At 40.1% G+C, this 16,777-nt stretch overlaps 1 protein-coding gene across 1 annotated transcript; it reads right to left on the bottom strand.

The window, feature by feature from the left end:
• Positions 1–2,285: 2,285 nt before the first annotated feature.
• On the bottom strand, positions 2,286–14,550 carry LOC132885245 (E3 ubiquitin-protein ligase TRIM39-like). Its single transcript, XM_060919689.1, has 7 exons — positions 14,535–14,550; positions 11,050–11,606; positions 10,804–10,899; positions 10,450–10,683; positions 10,191–10,353; positions 10,020–10,046; positions 2,286–2,833 (listed from the first exon to the last, which is right to left on the bottom strand). The coding sequence occupies exons 1-7, from the start codon at positions 14,548–14,550 to the stop codon at positions 2,286–2,288; spliced, it is 1,641 nt and encodes a 546-aa protein (XP_060775672.1).
• Positions 14,551–16,777: the final 2,227 nt, after the last annotated feature.

Consider the following 16,777-nt stretch of genomic DNA (forward strand, 5'->3'; position numbering starts at 1 on the left):
GGTGCTCCGGTTTCCCCCACAGTCCAAAGGCTTGCAGGTTAGGCTAATTGGTGGCTCTAAATTGACCATAGGTGTGAATGTGAGTGTGAATGGTTGTCTGTGTCTATGTGTTAGCCCTGCGATGACCTGGCGACTTGTCCAGGGTGTACCCCGCCTCTTGCCCATAGTCAGCTGGGATAGGCTCCAGCTTGCCTGCAACCCTGTAGGACAGGATAAGCAGCTACAGATAATGGATGGATGGATGCTCCTTTTGAATTTGATGTCAGCAACATGTTTCAAAAAAGTTGGGACAGGGACATGTTTATCACTGTGTTGTATCCCTTTTAACAACACTCTGTAAATGTTTGGGAACTGAGGAGACCAACTGCTGTAGTTTTGAAAGAGAAATGCTCAACAGTTTGGGGTCTCCTTTGTCATATTTTGCGCTTCATAATGCACCAAATGTTTTAAATGGAACTGGACTGTAGGCAAGCCAGTTTAGCACCAGTACTTTTTTTTACTGTGGAGCCATGCAGTTTTAATATGTGCAGAAAGTGGTTTGGCATTGTCTTGCTGAAAGAAGGAAGGCCTTTTCTGCACTGTAAAACATTTCAGCCTTATTTAGTTATGTCCACTTACTTTTTCTCTTTAACTCCCTGAGCTCTGAAAAGTGTTTTAATTTGAACTAATCTGTGCAAGTTTTCAAAGGTTAGACTTGAATTACTTAGTTGTCTTGACTAATTGAGACTTTTTCTGAGTTGAAACAAAGGTAATCATCAAATTGAGTTAACTTGCATTTCCAAGTTAAACCTATTTGAAATGTTTTACAGTGTGAAAAAGATTTTGTCTGGATGGCAGCATATTGCTCTGAAACGTGTAAATATCATTCAGCATTAATGATGCCTTCCCAGATGTGCAAGCTACCCATGTCATGTGCACTAATGCACCCTCATACCATCACAGACGCTGGCTTTTGAACTGTGCACTGATAACAAGCCGGATGCTCCCTCTCCTCTTTAGCCTGGAGGACGTGGTGTCCATGATTTCTAAAAAGAATTTCTACTTTTGATTTGTCAGTCCTCAGGACAATTTTCCACTTCGCCTCAGTCCATTGTAAAAGAGCTCGGGTCCAGAGAAGGTGGTGGTGTTTCTGGATATTGTTTATATCTGGTTTTAACTTGCATTTGTGGATACAGTAATTACCTGTTTTCACAGACGATAGTTTTCTGAAGTGTTCCTGAGCCCATACAGTGATTTCCACCACAGACAGGTGTCTGCTTTTAATGCGGTGTCGCCTGAGGGCCTGAAGATCACAGGCATCCAATGTCAGTTTTCAGCCTTGTTTCTTGCGTACATAGATTTCTCCAGATTCTTTTCAAATCCATTGTGGTGGTGTACAGAGGAAAAATAGCAAAAAAATTGTCACTGTCCAAATACTTATGGACCTGACTGGAAGTTAAGTTTTCATTTAAATAAGTATTTAAATATGCATCAATCAAAAATATGACCTAATAAAAAGATCAATATACTGAATGAGCAGCCTGTCACCTTCTTAAACAGACAGAACACAGTGACGCTCATGAGGAAAGAAGTGACAATGACTCTGATAGAGGAATCAGGGAATCAGGTAAACTAGTCAGTGTAATCTCCTCAGGATGACTTTTCACTGCAGTCACAACACTGTCACGTGCAGCAGCATGAAACGTCAGAGCCGGAACGTGTCACTGACCAATCAGGTAGCGTTATGTCATGAATATTAATGAGAATCCCCTCTGCCATCCTACATTTAACATATTTGTTTTAATTTAATATTTTCAACCCAAATAGACCGCATTATTTCACGTTTGTACCAGCAGATGGAAGGATTTAGTGCAGATTGAGGATTCATTTATTCCTATTTGGAAGAACAGAAAAACCCTGACGCTTTTATTTTGAAATAAAATACAAGTTTATGTTTGAGGTTTGAAAGAGAAACAGTTTTGTTTGGTTTTATTTACACAGACATCAGCAGCTGAACTTCATCCATTTTACTGATCAGATTAAATTCTGCAGTAAAACTCAGTGTGAACTGTAAATAATCTTTATTAATATTTGATTTGTAATGACAAAGTTCCACAATCAAAATGTGTAACAACAGACAGTAGGAGTAAAATTATTTGTTTCTGCAAAAAACTAAACCCAGGTATTAAAATAAACTGTACAGCATTTTAAAGGGAAATATGTATTACTAAAATTAACCAGAAAAAGTAAAATATTTCTGTTTATTCTCACCATTTAATAGATGATTACATTTGTGAGTTGAAAATTCATTCAGTGTTTAATACAGGAGAGATGATCAGTGGGGCTGAATTTTTACCTCCTTCATTTAAATAAGGACAGAAGTATGGATAGAGTTTCTCAGTGAAAGACTGACCAGTGAAAGAGTAGATATGAGATCTGGACTTCACATCATAAAAGGAGACCAGACCCTCCTCATAATCCACAAACACCCCCACCGTCTCCAGCTTCTCTCTCAGTGTGAGGGGGACAGAGGCATCAGCACAAGCCTTATACTGATTCTCATTCCTCAGTCCCACAGTCCACAATCCATTCTGAGGTTCCAGTGTAATCGTCCCCTTCCTGTTAATGTTCTCTCTCACAACTCCTAATGTCCACGCAGTTTTCCCTCTGACCTGCACCTCATAATAAAATCTCCCTGAGGAGAAACTCTGCTTTCCCAGAACACAGGCACACGGATCAAACCTCTGTGGTGTATCAGGGAGATTCTGCCGTTTGTCTCCATCTGTCACTTGTTTTCCATCAGCAGACAGGATGAGATTGGGTTGAGCTGTATCAGGGTCCAGAGTCACATCCACTGAGAGAAACACACAGTGTGTGATATGAGTTTGCAGGTAAAAAAGATTAAATCATCATCCAGTAGTGAGGATCATTTGTAGCGTTTACATATCTTAACACGCATTTTAATAACAGGTAAACACCGGTTTCTGAGCAGAGAGAGGTTCCGTTTAGCCCCTTGATGGAAACTCCGTAGTGGCCACATGAGCTGTGGGAGTCACTTGCTGGTCGGACATTTTGAACTCCGACTCAACTTGTGGGACACCGTGGATGCGAGTTTCTTAAAATACTGCCACCGTTTCCGTTTGGCTAAGCAGGTAAGTGTTGTTTTACTAGACTCGGGATTTAACAGTGAAGCGCAGTTTACTGTTTCAAACGAAATATGGGTTCATTTTGTCCGACCACCAAAGCTAACATTGTTAGCGAGGCTCCAGACGGCGCTCCAAGCTTAGCGACCCTCAAAAGAATTCTTGCACAAACACTCGGGTGGCCAGATTTCCCGAGTCTGAAACCGGGACACTTTTGCGCGCGACCATGCTTGTGCACCTTTTTTTTTTTTACGTAATCGTGACAGTCGGAGAGGTGCTCTTATCATTTTGTTGAAGCTCACATTTATCAACATCTCACATGAAATAACACAAACAGGCATGTTGTTATCTAGTAGCATAGTGGTATACAGATCAGTTAAATTATGGTCAGACAGCAGATTTTGTAATGGCTGAGAATAGGCCAGGCTATGTCCATAGGCCACATTTAAACTGATTTATTTCACCTGTTTGTGAGAACACCAAGAAGAATGCATATGCACATGTAGGCTACATCTCTAAAATTGTATGCACTATAGCATGAACTTAAAAAGTAGATATGTGACCTCAACATAGCCTCGGTCAAAATCACCCTTACTAACCATTCCCCACAACTGAATGAATAAAGCAAGATGTGTACAAAAGTGAACACTTTAATGGAAGGTGCAACAAGCTGTTCAACACAGCAATAAACTGTCAGAATGGTATGTTAAACAGAAACAAAAAAGAGACAAGTGATTTGAGAATATATACTACGGAAGCCGAGAGAGGCCCTTCATATAATCCTTTTTTTTATTCACCTTGTTATCCCGAGATAACGACATAATTAATTCAGGATCTCGAGAAAACAACACAACTAATTCAAGATCTCGAGAAAACAAAACAATTATTCCGTGATCTCGAGTAAACAGCTGAGAAATGGTTCATTCAGGTGCGCCGAGAGACTTGTGATATGCTGACTTTGGGGCTATTTCTCATTCTGTATAGACGCAACTTTGGTCATTAGAATGTCTGGAATAATTGATCACCTAATAAGGCAATATTTTGATCAGGGGTTGACACAGGGAGAGATTGCATTGTCTTTTAATAAGGGATAATTTCAAAATTAGTCCGCAGCACCTCCGCAGAAGACTGGCCCAGCTTCGTCTCTACCGACGGAGATACAGTGATCCAACTGAGATCATGAAATAATTTTGTTTTCTCGAGATCTCGAAATAACAGTTTTGTTTTCTAGAGATCTCGAATTAGTTGTGTTGTTTCCTCGAGATCCTGAATTAATTATGTCGTTATGTCGGGATAACAAGGTGAATAAAAAAAGATTATATGAAGGGCCTCTTGCGGCTTCCGTAAATATACACTCAAACAAAACAGCAGTAAAGGAGGAGAGGGGCGACAGCCCGAGGAAAGCCCCCACAGGAGCGCACAGCATTTGCAACATAGGCAACCCAACTCAGTACAAGAAGAAAACACTTACAGTGTGTGCAGTAGGCTTCGTGCGCATTGTTCTGCACCTCTCGGAGGAAGGGGTAGGTGCCCTGTAAACCTTTGGAAAAGGTACATTTTCTTTTCGGCATAATTGCTGCGGCGTTACTGCTGCTAGCTGCTAGACAAAGAACATTCGCGCCAGTTAATGTTTATTTTATTGTTGCATGGCAACACGTTCTATTGTCTGGAATAATGTGGCTAAATAAACATCCATGCCACAGGGCCAGGGGGCAGTAACCAGGAAAGTTTGCGATTCCTGTCAATTCATCAAAATAGTAAATGCAGACATTTCTCCACTAATGATTCCCACGCTGCTCAGTCGCAAACGTCGCGAGTGGCGAAAACCGGGACATATCCGAGTCCCGACAGACTTTTGTCGGGACTCGGGACACACAACCCCAAATCGGGATTGTCCCGGTAAAACCGGGACGTCTGGTCACCCTAACAAACACGACTTTATGCTAACTTTATGTTGGAACGCACTGCGTGTGTTTATAATGCGTTGTAATTGAATTATGGTGTAGTTTTGTTTGAGGAGGAAATGATGCCGATGAGCACTGGGAGGAGGGGGAGGGGGTGACCTGGTTCTGCAGTTAGCAGTAGCCGCGCAGTGAACGCAAACGCGGGGCGATTTGTCAGTCAGAAATGTTACAATTCTGCAGATCCAAGCCAGTGTATAGCGCCATGTGGGAAACTCGCTGATTAAAGTGAAGGGGCTTTGAAGTTGGTTAGACTTGGGTCCAGGAGAAGAGCACAGTCTTCCCAGTGCCTCCCGAATGGACGCTGCGGCAGGAATGTAAACGCTAGCGGTGGGCGGATCGATCTAAAGTATCAATCAAAAGCATCGATCTAAAGTATCGATCGTATCTCCATTAAAGCAACTCAGAATGGAATGTTTCCTTGTGCCAGCTGTTTACACTAAAGGGTCGATTCAACAAAGATCTTATTTAACCTTTTCATGTGTGAAATGTGAGGAAAAATAGTCCAAGTTTTAAGATTTTGTAGGATTTTCATTGTTCAAAATTGTGCTTAAATTGAAATCCATTTAAGTTACTCAGAACATTCTGTCTTATTTAAGCCATTTAACTGTCCATGCATGTGGGGGAAAATGTTTCATTCTCAGTTCATGCTGAACCATATCAGTTATAAAACACGAAGATCTATATTTTCATACATGTACATGTATCTGCAATTGCTTGATTATCTCATCTCATTATCTCTAGCCGCTTTATCCTTCTACAGGGTCGCAGGCAAGCTGGAGCCTATCCCAGCTGACTACAGGCGAAAGGCGGGGTACACCCTGGACAAGTCGCCAGGTCATCACAGGGCTGACACATAGACACAGACAACCATTCACACTCGCATTCACACCTACGGTCAATTTAGAGTCCCCAGTTAACCTAACCTGCATGTCTTTGAACTGTGGGGGAAACGGAGCACCCGGAGGAAACCCACGCGGACACGGGGAGAACATGCAAACTCCACACAGAAAGGCCCTCGCTGGCCCCGGGGCTCGAACCCGGACCTTCTTGCTGTGAGGCGACAGCGCTAACCACTACACCACCGTGCCGCCCCAATTGCTTGATTATTTGAGATTAAACTAATTTATTCTTTTGAAAACTGATTGAAATTATCAAGTTAAAGTATTAAACATTTTCTTATACTAGCTTCACTGAGATGTCAAGGTTCTTTTCCTTTTATTATAAAATTAATACTTTGGCTGCTGCTCAGATTAAGAAAGCAGTTTGAAGACATCACTCTGGGCTGTGATCACCTAAGACTTTGGCTTTATTTTGTCAAATGTTTTTGAACCAAGTCTGACTATTTCCCGCTCTTTATTTCACTCTTATTTTCAGACTCTGTTATTTCGGGTGGTTGTCTTCTCCAAAGAAGCCAGACGAATACAGCTTGCTGTAGCAGAATCTGTCAGTGAACTGATTGATGGACTGAAAGAGAGACTTGGACTTGAAGGTGATTTCTCACTCCAGTTTGAGGATCCAGATGTTGGCAATGCATTATGTAACTTGACAATGTCTGAATTACCAGCTGAGCGTGCAGTCCTGCATATTATGCGCGACTGTAATTCATCTCTACTTAAACAATCCAGTGACCATTCGATTGGTTCAGTCTCCGCTCTTGATACAGCCAGTGTTCACTCTGAGCATTTCAGGTCTAGCTCAGACTCTATCCAGAGCAATTTAAGGCATGTTGCTGAGCGGCCCTCTCTGTTCCCAATCCCTGAGTTCTTATATGATGTTGAACTGAAATTGCGTAAGGGTAATGAGATGTACAAAAAGTCAAAGAAGGGCCTTGACCCAGAACCTGGTACCAGTCATTGCTTTGGTGTTCTGAATTGAAACAGAAAATGATCACAGTATTTCTGATTTGTAAAAGTACAAATTAATGCAGGATTGCAGTGGAATTTCTTTCCCTCTTTCTTTTTGCGTTTTGTATAAATTCACTTTGGCACTATACTAACTGATATGCTTGTGTGTTTTCCACTGGGTACTGTTAGACATCGGACATTGTGTCTCACCGAAAGACAGCAGCACTGAGGGGCCTGCCTATTTTTGTTTGGGATGACATCGCTAAATTCTTCTTGAAGTGTTCGGTGAGTAATAACAAGTTTATTTCTATCGTACATTTCCTGCACAGGTAATTCAATGTGCTTTTTTTAAACTTCCACAAGCTGAATGGCAAGGGTCGGTAGCATGTTACTAAAATTTAGGTTGGAATAAGAAGAAATGCATTTTGTCTTTCCGTTTTCTTTAACACTCGATCATGTTTGTTCCTTCTCTTCAGGACACTGACCCTGAAGAACGAGTGCTCAGAGGTGTGTCTGTTGCCATCCTCACTGTCCTCGAAGACAATGATGCTGCCATTTCACCAAATGTGCGAGACATGGCTATTGTGTTGGAAGGGGCCATTGTGCTCCATGACCTACCAGACCTCAGTACTGCCTTTGCATCCCTCTTTGGCCTTCTGTATGCCATGAACATTGATTATCCAAAGGAGATGAGGTATACCTTTGAAGCACTTCAGACTATCTTTTTTTGAGCTTGGCTCTCGATGCTCACAGCGCATAAGGGGTCTCAAAACAAAGCTATTGCTGTGAGCTAGTCATTTTAAGCATGCAGATCTCTGCCTCTGAAACAAAGATTCATGAAACTTTTGGAGATGTCAGCTGCCAGTTCACAAGAGGTGCATATACCGTGTTTCCACTGTTCATGTTTGTTGTTGGTGCTCAAGTAAAACTTGGGTGTATGCACTATCTTCCATGTGCAGTCATTTTAAGCATGCAACTCCAGTTTGCCTGTGAAATATACATTTTTGGTATTTGTGGATGTCAGTTAACAAGAGGCAGTGGAGCTTTATAATTTTGTTTTTATTCTTAAATTCTTTGATTCAAAGACCTTTAAACGCATTTGAAAAATGCACATCTTGTGCGACATAATCCAAATTCAAGATGTTTTTGGATGCGTTTGTCACAATCATTTTACAAGATTTGTAAGAGGCACATAACCAGTGTTTTGCCTGTTCAAGTTTGTTCCTAAAATTTCAATGTATGTGCAATTTTAAACTTGTCTAGTTCATTGTGATTAGAGCTCATTTACAACTTCAAGATACAGGGATGAAAGTCTTCCGCAAATACCCGGAAATCCGGATATTTGACAAAACCCTTGAAAATCTCCGGTTTTCCGAATGGACAAATTAATTTTTCGGATTTTTTGCGTTCCTAGACGTAATACTTGGCATCGTCCTTGCATGGGCGCAGTCCTTAAATAGCCCAAACACAGTTCATTGATTAAAGACAGGTGTTCTTTGTTAACGGCGCGTGTGCACAGGACTGACACCGTTCTGCGCAAGCGCAACACAATCGCACTAGAAAGCATGTTCACGCTGCCAGTGTAGCTGCAGTCTTTTTAGTTGTGAATTACGAGTATTTCTTCTTGTGTGAATAATTCGCCATGTCAAAACAAGCAAAACTTTCCTCCTTCTTTCGATGTGAAGAGAGGTAAGCAATTTATTATATCTATATTTTTTCCATCAAAGTTGCATTTTGTGGTTTCGAAGCTAAGTTGTAGTGCCGTTTCTAGAACACATCAAGAAAACGTGGAAGAAACAGCAATAATGGAAGAGCCGGTTTCTAAGCTGCCTAAAACTAGCAACGGTAATTTATTTTTTGTTACATAATGTACTCAGGCTGCCAGTCAGTGTGTGACACACACACACACACACACACACCCTACGCCCCGATTTATGAGAAATTTGGTATTCATTGGTGTTTTAAATTTACAGACAATACGAACGAATGTAAACAATTGGCTTCAACTCACATAAATATGAATTGGAAATGTTTAGTTCACTTTAGCTTATGCAAACACACAACTCGACTAAAAGATTGAGCCTTGTTTATCAATGTCCCCAACATTGAAACCTGAAAGCTTTAGAAACTCTAACAGACCTTTACTTTTTAACAGTACTGTTTTGGGATTTTGCTGAGTTTACCTTCAGCTGTCTGATATTTTTCAAAGTAATGAACTGTGTAGCAGGAAAATCACCGCGTTTTCTAAATGCACTCCTGAAAATTACTCATTAACTAGGGGAATTAAATTTGATATTTTTGACATGTTAATCATTAATGCACATGAAAGGACAAGGCTTAAAAGTTATCACTTGTTTTAGTGAAAATAAGTGCTAAAATGCACTAGAATGCAGGGTTTTGCGTGTGATGTTATTAAAATATTTTCGGGGGACGTTTCCCCCCCCATCTTACTTTGACTTTCAAAAGTTCAGGGTTTTTTTCTTTGCTCCACTTTCATCTCTAAAGATACACTTGGACAGGCAGTTATTTTATGTATGCATGTCCTGTTCACCACGATGTTTACCAAGAGGAATAAACATAGTGTCGGTGAACTTAATGCTTTGTGCTTTTCATTTTGTTTAAATATTAATTTATTACAGCAGCATGCGTTTTTATCGATTTATAAAGCAACATTTGTATCTCACTGAATCAAGACTTGTTTATTCAGCAGGAATTTCTGCATTTGTTGAAGATAGAAATACGTGTTATTGAAGCAAGAATTTCGTGCTTAGCCTCGCAAGATTATCAAAATTATGTGAACAAGAAAATTAAAGTCTGCAGAACTCTTGTCTAAACTTGAAAACGAGTAAAAGTCAACGACAGTAGTCAAAAGTTGAGACAGTTCAAAAATCTATTGCATCATGTTGCCTTGATAATTTGAGTTTTCTCAACATTTTCATTTTTACAGTGTAGTGAGGAGGATAATGAGAGACACTTTAAGACTTCCTTTTAGCTGGAGAGATCTACAGATGAAAATAAGTCTGATGATGCAGTGGTGTAATGATGATCTGTACATTTTAATATGAGAGGAAACAGAAACCTCACTGTACCTGCATACTGCTGAATCCTCTTCAGTTCTGTGGAAAATAATTACAACAAAACATCACTTTCATTAGAGTTCAGATGGTTTTATTGCAGGATTTGAATCAAATAAAGCTAAAAATTAACAAATATTATTATAGACTTGTGCCAAGAAAACACATCATATAAAAGTTTCTCACCTGCTTCCTTTAACTTGTCATCGAGTGTTTTAGTGAGTTTCTCATTCAGAGTCTGCTGAAGCTGAGACAGAGCTGTCCTCACAGTGTCCCCACTCAGATCAGTGTTAATACTGATCTCAGTCCAGTTCTTGGTGTGTGGAGGGCTGCACATGGAGGAGTAAATCTACAGTAGAGTAGGAGAGAGGAGAAATTCCTCAGCATGGTGAGTGTTGTTCTGTGATGTTCTGCATTGCCAGTGAGCAGAGAGAGGAACACTGACCTGTAGGAGGTGGAGATGCTCCTCAGTGTGTGAGAGCTGCTCCAGCTCAGTGTCTCTCCTCTTTAGCACAGTGATTTCCTGCTCCAGCTCTTTAATGAGTCCTTCAGCCTGCCTCTCTGCTGCTTTCTGCTTCTCCTCCATCACTTCGAGCAGCTCAGCCTGACTTCTCTCAATGGAGCGAATCAGAGCAGTGAAGACTTCAACACTGTCTGCTTTCTCTTTCTCTGTGCTTCTCTAAAGGAGCAACACATTTTCACTTTCTTTACATCACACTGAATAATTAACTAATATTTACTGCGGATTGTTAATTTCTACAGATTAAAGCAAACAATACATAAACTATTTTCCACACACTTTGCTGAGCTTGACTGAGTGTTTGATCTCTTGTATCTTCTTCAGTCGATCCTCAATCATCTGCTGCACATCTGTCTGTGTTTTCCCCAGCTGAGTCTGATGACAGAGCAGAAGATAAATAATAGATATTTTTAATATTTGATAATTGATATTTTTAATACTTTTGTCCTGGAACTTGATCTCAAATTTCCAATCTGATCTACCACATAATAATGTCTAAAGTTGATGTTAATGAACGTTTCTCACCTTCCTCTCTCCGCTCTCCTCCTCTATAGGAACAGTGTTGTGATTCTTGTGGTCTCCTTCAGTGCAGAACTGACACACACACGTCTGATCATCTCTACAGAACAGCTCCAGCGGTCTCTCATGTTTCTGGCATATGTAGTCCTCCAGGTTCTCCACAGGGTTTATTAGTTTGTGTTTCTTAAGTTTGGAAACATGATTATGAGGCTCTAAATGAGTTTTACAGAAAGTCAGTCCACAATCCAGACAGGATTTCAGGGCCTTCAGCTTCTCTCCAGTGCAGGCATCACAAAGAACCTCAGGTTTGTCAGGACCACGTTTCTTCTTGAAGAGATCTGCAACCTCTCTCAGTGTTGTATTAATCTTCAGTTCAGGTTTCTTGGTGAATTTCTCTTTACATAATGGACAGTGACAGTGTTGACTCTTCTCCCAGCACTGTGTAAGGCAGCTCTTACAGAAGTTGTGTCCACATGGAGTGGTGACTGGATCAGTGAACACATCCAGACAGATCGAACACAGCAGCTGCTCTTCAGACAGGAGACTGCTGGAGTCACCAGAAACTAGGGTTGATATAAAATAATGTTACACATTGTTTATAAATAGTGTAGAAATACTGGAATTTGTTTCAACCTTGTCTCTATACAGTCCACTGCATCTGTAGTGTCTCATTTCATCTCATTATCTCTAGCCGCTTTATCCTTCTACAGGGTCGCAGGCAAGCTGGAGCCTATCCCAGCTGACTACGGGCGAAAGGCGGGGTACACCCTGGACAAGTCGCCAGGTCATCACAGGGCTGACACATAGACACAGACAACCATTCACACCTACGGTCAATTTAGAGTCACCAGTTAACCTAACCTGCATGTCTTTGGACTGTGGGGGAAACCGGAGCACCCGGAGGAAACCCACGCGGACACGGGGAGAACATGCAAACTCCACACAGAAAGGCCCTCGCCGGACCCGGGGTTCGAACCCGGACCTTCTTGCTGTGAGGCGACAGCGCTAACCACTACACCACCGTGCCGCCGCATCTGTAGTGTAGGTGTGAAAATCACACACCACAGTTTCTACATGTTTTTCTGGACTGATATGAAAGGTTTTTATTCTAAACTCCCTTACAATTGAAGTCTAACGGCACTTATTGGGGCGTCATTTAATGTTTGTGTAAAATATTTTTATGGAATACTTTCATGAATTTTACAGTTAAAGGTGTACTGTAGATCTTACATCAGAAATAAAACCCAGAAGCTCCTGCATTAATAATAATGACAAAGTTGTCATCACCCCAGAGCTGATTATTTTTACATAAAACTGTTCATGCTTGTGCTTTATTCCTCTTATACAGTATCGGTGCAACACTCCAACAATAAAACACTTTTCTTTCACAAAGTCACACTTTTTTCATTCTGTAGTGACTTTAAATGTGGAACATGTGCAAAGTTTCAAACTTTGTTCATGTCCAGATTCCCAGATTTTTAATGTGGTCTCAGACTTTTGTACCTCACTGTATATTCATCTTTTTTTTAATCATACTTTGTTTTACACAGGGGCGGACTTACCATTAGGCAAACCAAGGCGGTTGCCTAGGGCCCCCAAAATTTGGGGGCCCCTAACAGTCAGCCCCATCACGGTAAACACCAAACGATATATATGTAATCTTAATTTGTCTCTGATATTAAGGAGTCAACTATATAAATGGAAAAACACACCAAAATAGCATCAGGATATCGAATTCATGTGTATATAGTATTTGTCCCAGCACACACACACACACACACACACACACCCTGGTTGTTTTACATTGGACTAGTCCATGATCTGACGAGGTAGACAGGTGCGCGACGGAAATTCAAACCAAAGCAGAGGGAACTGTAAACAAGATGAAGCGCAGTTATGAGAGTGGTTGCCCTAAACGAAAAAAAGGGCAAAAAGAATGCAGCTGCACTTCTGAAACTAACTAAAGTGGAGACGATGTCATATTAAGCGATGATCTGGCACTGTGGCCAGCAACGTTACCAGATTCAGAGAGGTGTTCAATTGTCCAAAAAGGTCCAGTACAAATAAGAGGAGTAGATTTTCCCAAAAACAAGTAGGACTTTCTTTCTCATATGATTATGATGAACAATGGACATTTGGAGATTAAGGACTTTTCAGTAATGTACTGGCTGCAACCTTTAAAAACTCATACCTCTCTCTTTCTCTACCCCCTCTCTCTCTCACACACACACACACACACACACATACACACACACCTACACCCCATTATGGAATGGTGATGGAATACGTGAACAATGGAATTTTGAAGATTAAGGACATTTCAATAATGTACTGGCTGCATCCTTTACAAACTCACAATCCCTCTGTATCTGTCTCTCAACCACTGTATTGCCTGTCACTTAATGGCTCTCTCCCTCACTCACTCACTCACTCACTCACTCACAAACTCTCTCTCTCTCTCTCTCTCTCTCTCTCTCTCTCTCTCTCTCTCGTACATTTATCTTGCCATCAGTCTTATCCCTTTGAAATGTAGAGGTTTCGATAGAGTAATATCCATTTGTGTTGTAGTTCTGATAACAGTAAGATCATTTTGTATCTCTGGTAATGTGTATCTGGTAATATGTATCCATTTGTGTTCTACTTCTGATAAGAATAAGATAATTTTATATCTGGTAATATGTATCTGTGGAGTAAAAATAATAATTGGATTTCAGATATCCTTGTTTTATTAAAATATGGAGATTGACTCTTAAAATTGTCTCTCTCTCTCTCTACTGTCTCTTCTTCTGTTGTTTGCCTTGTCGCTCTCTCTTTCTGGTTTGATCTGAGCAAAAACACTGTCAGAATTTTGGCAAATGCTGGAGTAATCTCAAACCTGTTTCACTGTGGAGCTTATTTGGGGCTCGTTGTTAGTGGCAGTTTGCTATCTTTTTTTCTGAATTTACAGCACGGAGATATGGCATGTGCCAAGTAAGGATGACCATTATTCTGTATGTGTGTTTCAAGACTGACTTTTGAGGGCCCCATGTCTGTATTTCGCCTAGGGCCCCAAAATGGCTAGAACCGCCCCTGGTTTTACATTATACATGTTTAGCTTTAAAAATGTTGTAAGGTTCCATTAAATTGCAGCCTGATCACAGCCATTTTATCCTGATTATTTGTGCCGATTCTGATTAACAATTACATTCCACAATCATATACTTTAATTTAGTTTCATATATATTCAGTTGTGCCTAAATTACTGGCAAGCATGAGATTTAATCACAGCGATCTTTTCTCTTTACTGTGAAAGTGTCACGCTTCCGGGTTCACCCAACACTCAGGACTCCAGTTCCCACAATCCCCCTCACACCAGTCACTACCACGTGCTCTCCGTCAGCCAATCCGGAGCCACTTCCTCGGAGCGGCTCCCCCGAGTTCTAATCACCATCACCTGTTCCTTTCGGTCTCCGTTTGTATTGATGCCCCTTTGCTTGTTTTGTTCCTCTCACAGTATCGCCTCTGCATTCCGTCAGACTACTGAGCGCTATTATTCTGAGTGTAGTCCTGTGTCTGACCCTTTCTGCCTTCCGCTTTCCCCCGTTCCGCCCTTGTGTTTATATCGCCTGTGTTTTTCTGATTCCTGGGCCCTGTACTACGAACGGAGGTCAACCTACCCAGAAGTAACCCAGGGTTCCCCCGCTAAACCGGGGTTGACAAAACCTGGTTATCTTGTTTGGGGTTAAACGGTACTACGACGCCAGTTATGAAGTTGATTTGTTGAACCTGGTTTAACCTAATCAGGGTTAATGCGCGTTCACGCTAAAGGGGAGGTTATCAGCGCAAATCCCCACTGTTCACAATGGCACGGTCGCCGTACTTCACGGAGGAAGAATGCGCTGTCATAATGCAAAGCTACGAGGAGTTCAAAACAACATTAAGAGCAAAATCTAACACAGCGGCTGCCAATAAGGAGCGGCAAGCATGTTGGCAACGAATTGCCGATCGGGTAAATGCGCAAGTACATTCTCCCCTCTACATGTTCCAGAATGAGAGAAAGCTTCATGATCAATCACAAGTCACAGAAAATGGTCCTTCGACGTGGCCCCAGTCATATATAGCTTGTTTAATGTCCGAAAAATCCTGAATAAAATTTGGTATGGTAAATTCATGGAGTAGCCTACTTAAGCTGATATGTGCACAGAGTCACATGAATTAGGATGACTGACTGTTCAGTCCCTTTGACTAAGTTGGTGTATGTCCTGTGAACATTTCAGAGGCAACAGCAGTGCCAAACGCACCTGGCAACAGGTGAAAATGAAATATAAAAACATCATTCATAATGGTGTGTGTGCACGTGCAAGCGAGCATTCATTTGCCTTTTATTTATTCAAGTTTTATCTGTTTGCCTAATAGTTCAAATTGTTTTGTATATAGTTTATAATGTAGTTGTGTGATATTAATGATAATATTGTGGGAAAACTACTTTGCACGGACGTTCATTTAATTTATTCTATCGTCATTTTGTTTGTTCTATTTTTGTGTATTTTATTTATTTATCTGTTTGTCTAGTTGTATCTATTTTTCTAATAATATATTTTTTGCATTAATAGTTTGTTTTTTCCTATTAAAATAATCTTGTGTTCTTGTTATAACTTTATCTATTTATCTGACTGTTTAGTTGTATCTATTTTTATTACAATTTCAATATTTTTAATATAGAAAGTTTGTTTTTTTCTATTAAAATGTTCTTGTGTGATAACTAGTTCTTGTTATATTTATTGTAGTTGTATCTATTTTGTATCTCAGACTTAAATATTTTTGTAAAACAAGTGTTTTTCTATAAAATATTCTTGCGGTCTTGATAACTATGTTCTTGAGTGGGTTTTTTTTTTTTTACAGAAAAGCCGTTCTGCATGGACATTCATTGAAGCCCTCATTGTTTTTTAATGGTTATTTATGAGCGTTTAGGGGTTACAATAATGTAAGTCTAGGTTGCTTTATATAAAAGATATGTCCAGAAATATTGATGTCACTGTCTAAGCAGAGGGATCTGGCTTCTTTAGACGCTGTCTTCTTAAAACTGAATAAATATTTAAAAAGAGCCAAATGAGCCAGTCTTTTGAACGGCTCTTTTCAAAGAACGGATCACAAAGATGCACTGAAAAAAATGGCTCTTTGGATTTAATTAATTTCCTTATGTCAACAGGTCGCACAAACTCCAATCATCTAAATCCAGAAATATTTTTCCAGTAAAGTATGATTATATTTATTAAATTGAATTTACTTATATTTTTTATGTAATTGCAGGCAATTTTTTTCAACAACATTTACCCAAGTTTTTAAATAAAATTTACTTATATTGATTTGCATGGCTTTAATTAAATTTCTTATTTATTCTATACAAATCAAAAGCATTTGTGTATATTTAATTTTTTTTAATAGAATTTACTTATATGGCTTTAATTACATTTATTTATTGTATACCACATGCAATTGTGTATATTCCAAACAATACAATGGTTTAACGCCCAATTCAGTTTGGAAAGGAAGACCGCAACACTGCGTCTTTACCATTTAACCACTTTATTCTGACTTGCTGAGTCTGTAAGCCAAAATAAAGTGATGAAATGGTAAAGAAGCAGTGTAACACTTATTCTGCAAAATGAAAGCGATGGATTGAAAAGCTCCCCCTGCCAATTAATTATGTTTAAGGTGTGCGAGCCCTGCCAATATCCATATGCAGTTGGAAGCA

This window comes from Neoarius graeffei, chromosome 1 (genome assembly GCF_027579695.1).
Source record: "Neoarius graeffei isolate fNeoGra1 chromosome 1, fNeoGra1.pri, whole genome shotgun sequence".
Taxonomy (NCBI): Eukaryota; Metazoa; Chordata; class Actinopteri; order Siluriformes; family Ariidae; genus Neoarius; species Neoarius graeffei.

What these genes read in the sequence shown, in the direction of transcription:
- LOC132885245 (XM_060919689.1), bottom strand. An exon ending in ACTCAGTCAAGCTCAGCAAA is followed by an intron (nt 10,684 to 10,803) that starts GTGTGTGGAAAA and finishes TTGCTCCTTTAG; the next exon opens with AGAAGCACAGAGAAAGAGAA. An exon ending in GAGGATTCAGCAGTATGCAG is followed by an intron (nt 2,834 to 10,019) that starts GTACAGTGAGGT and finishes TGTTTCTCTCAG; the next exon opens with TGGATGTGACTCTGGACCCT.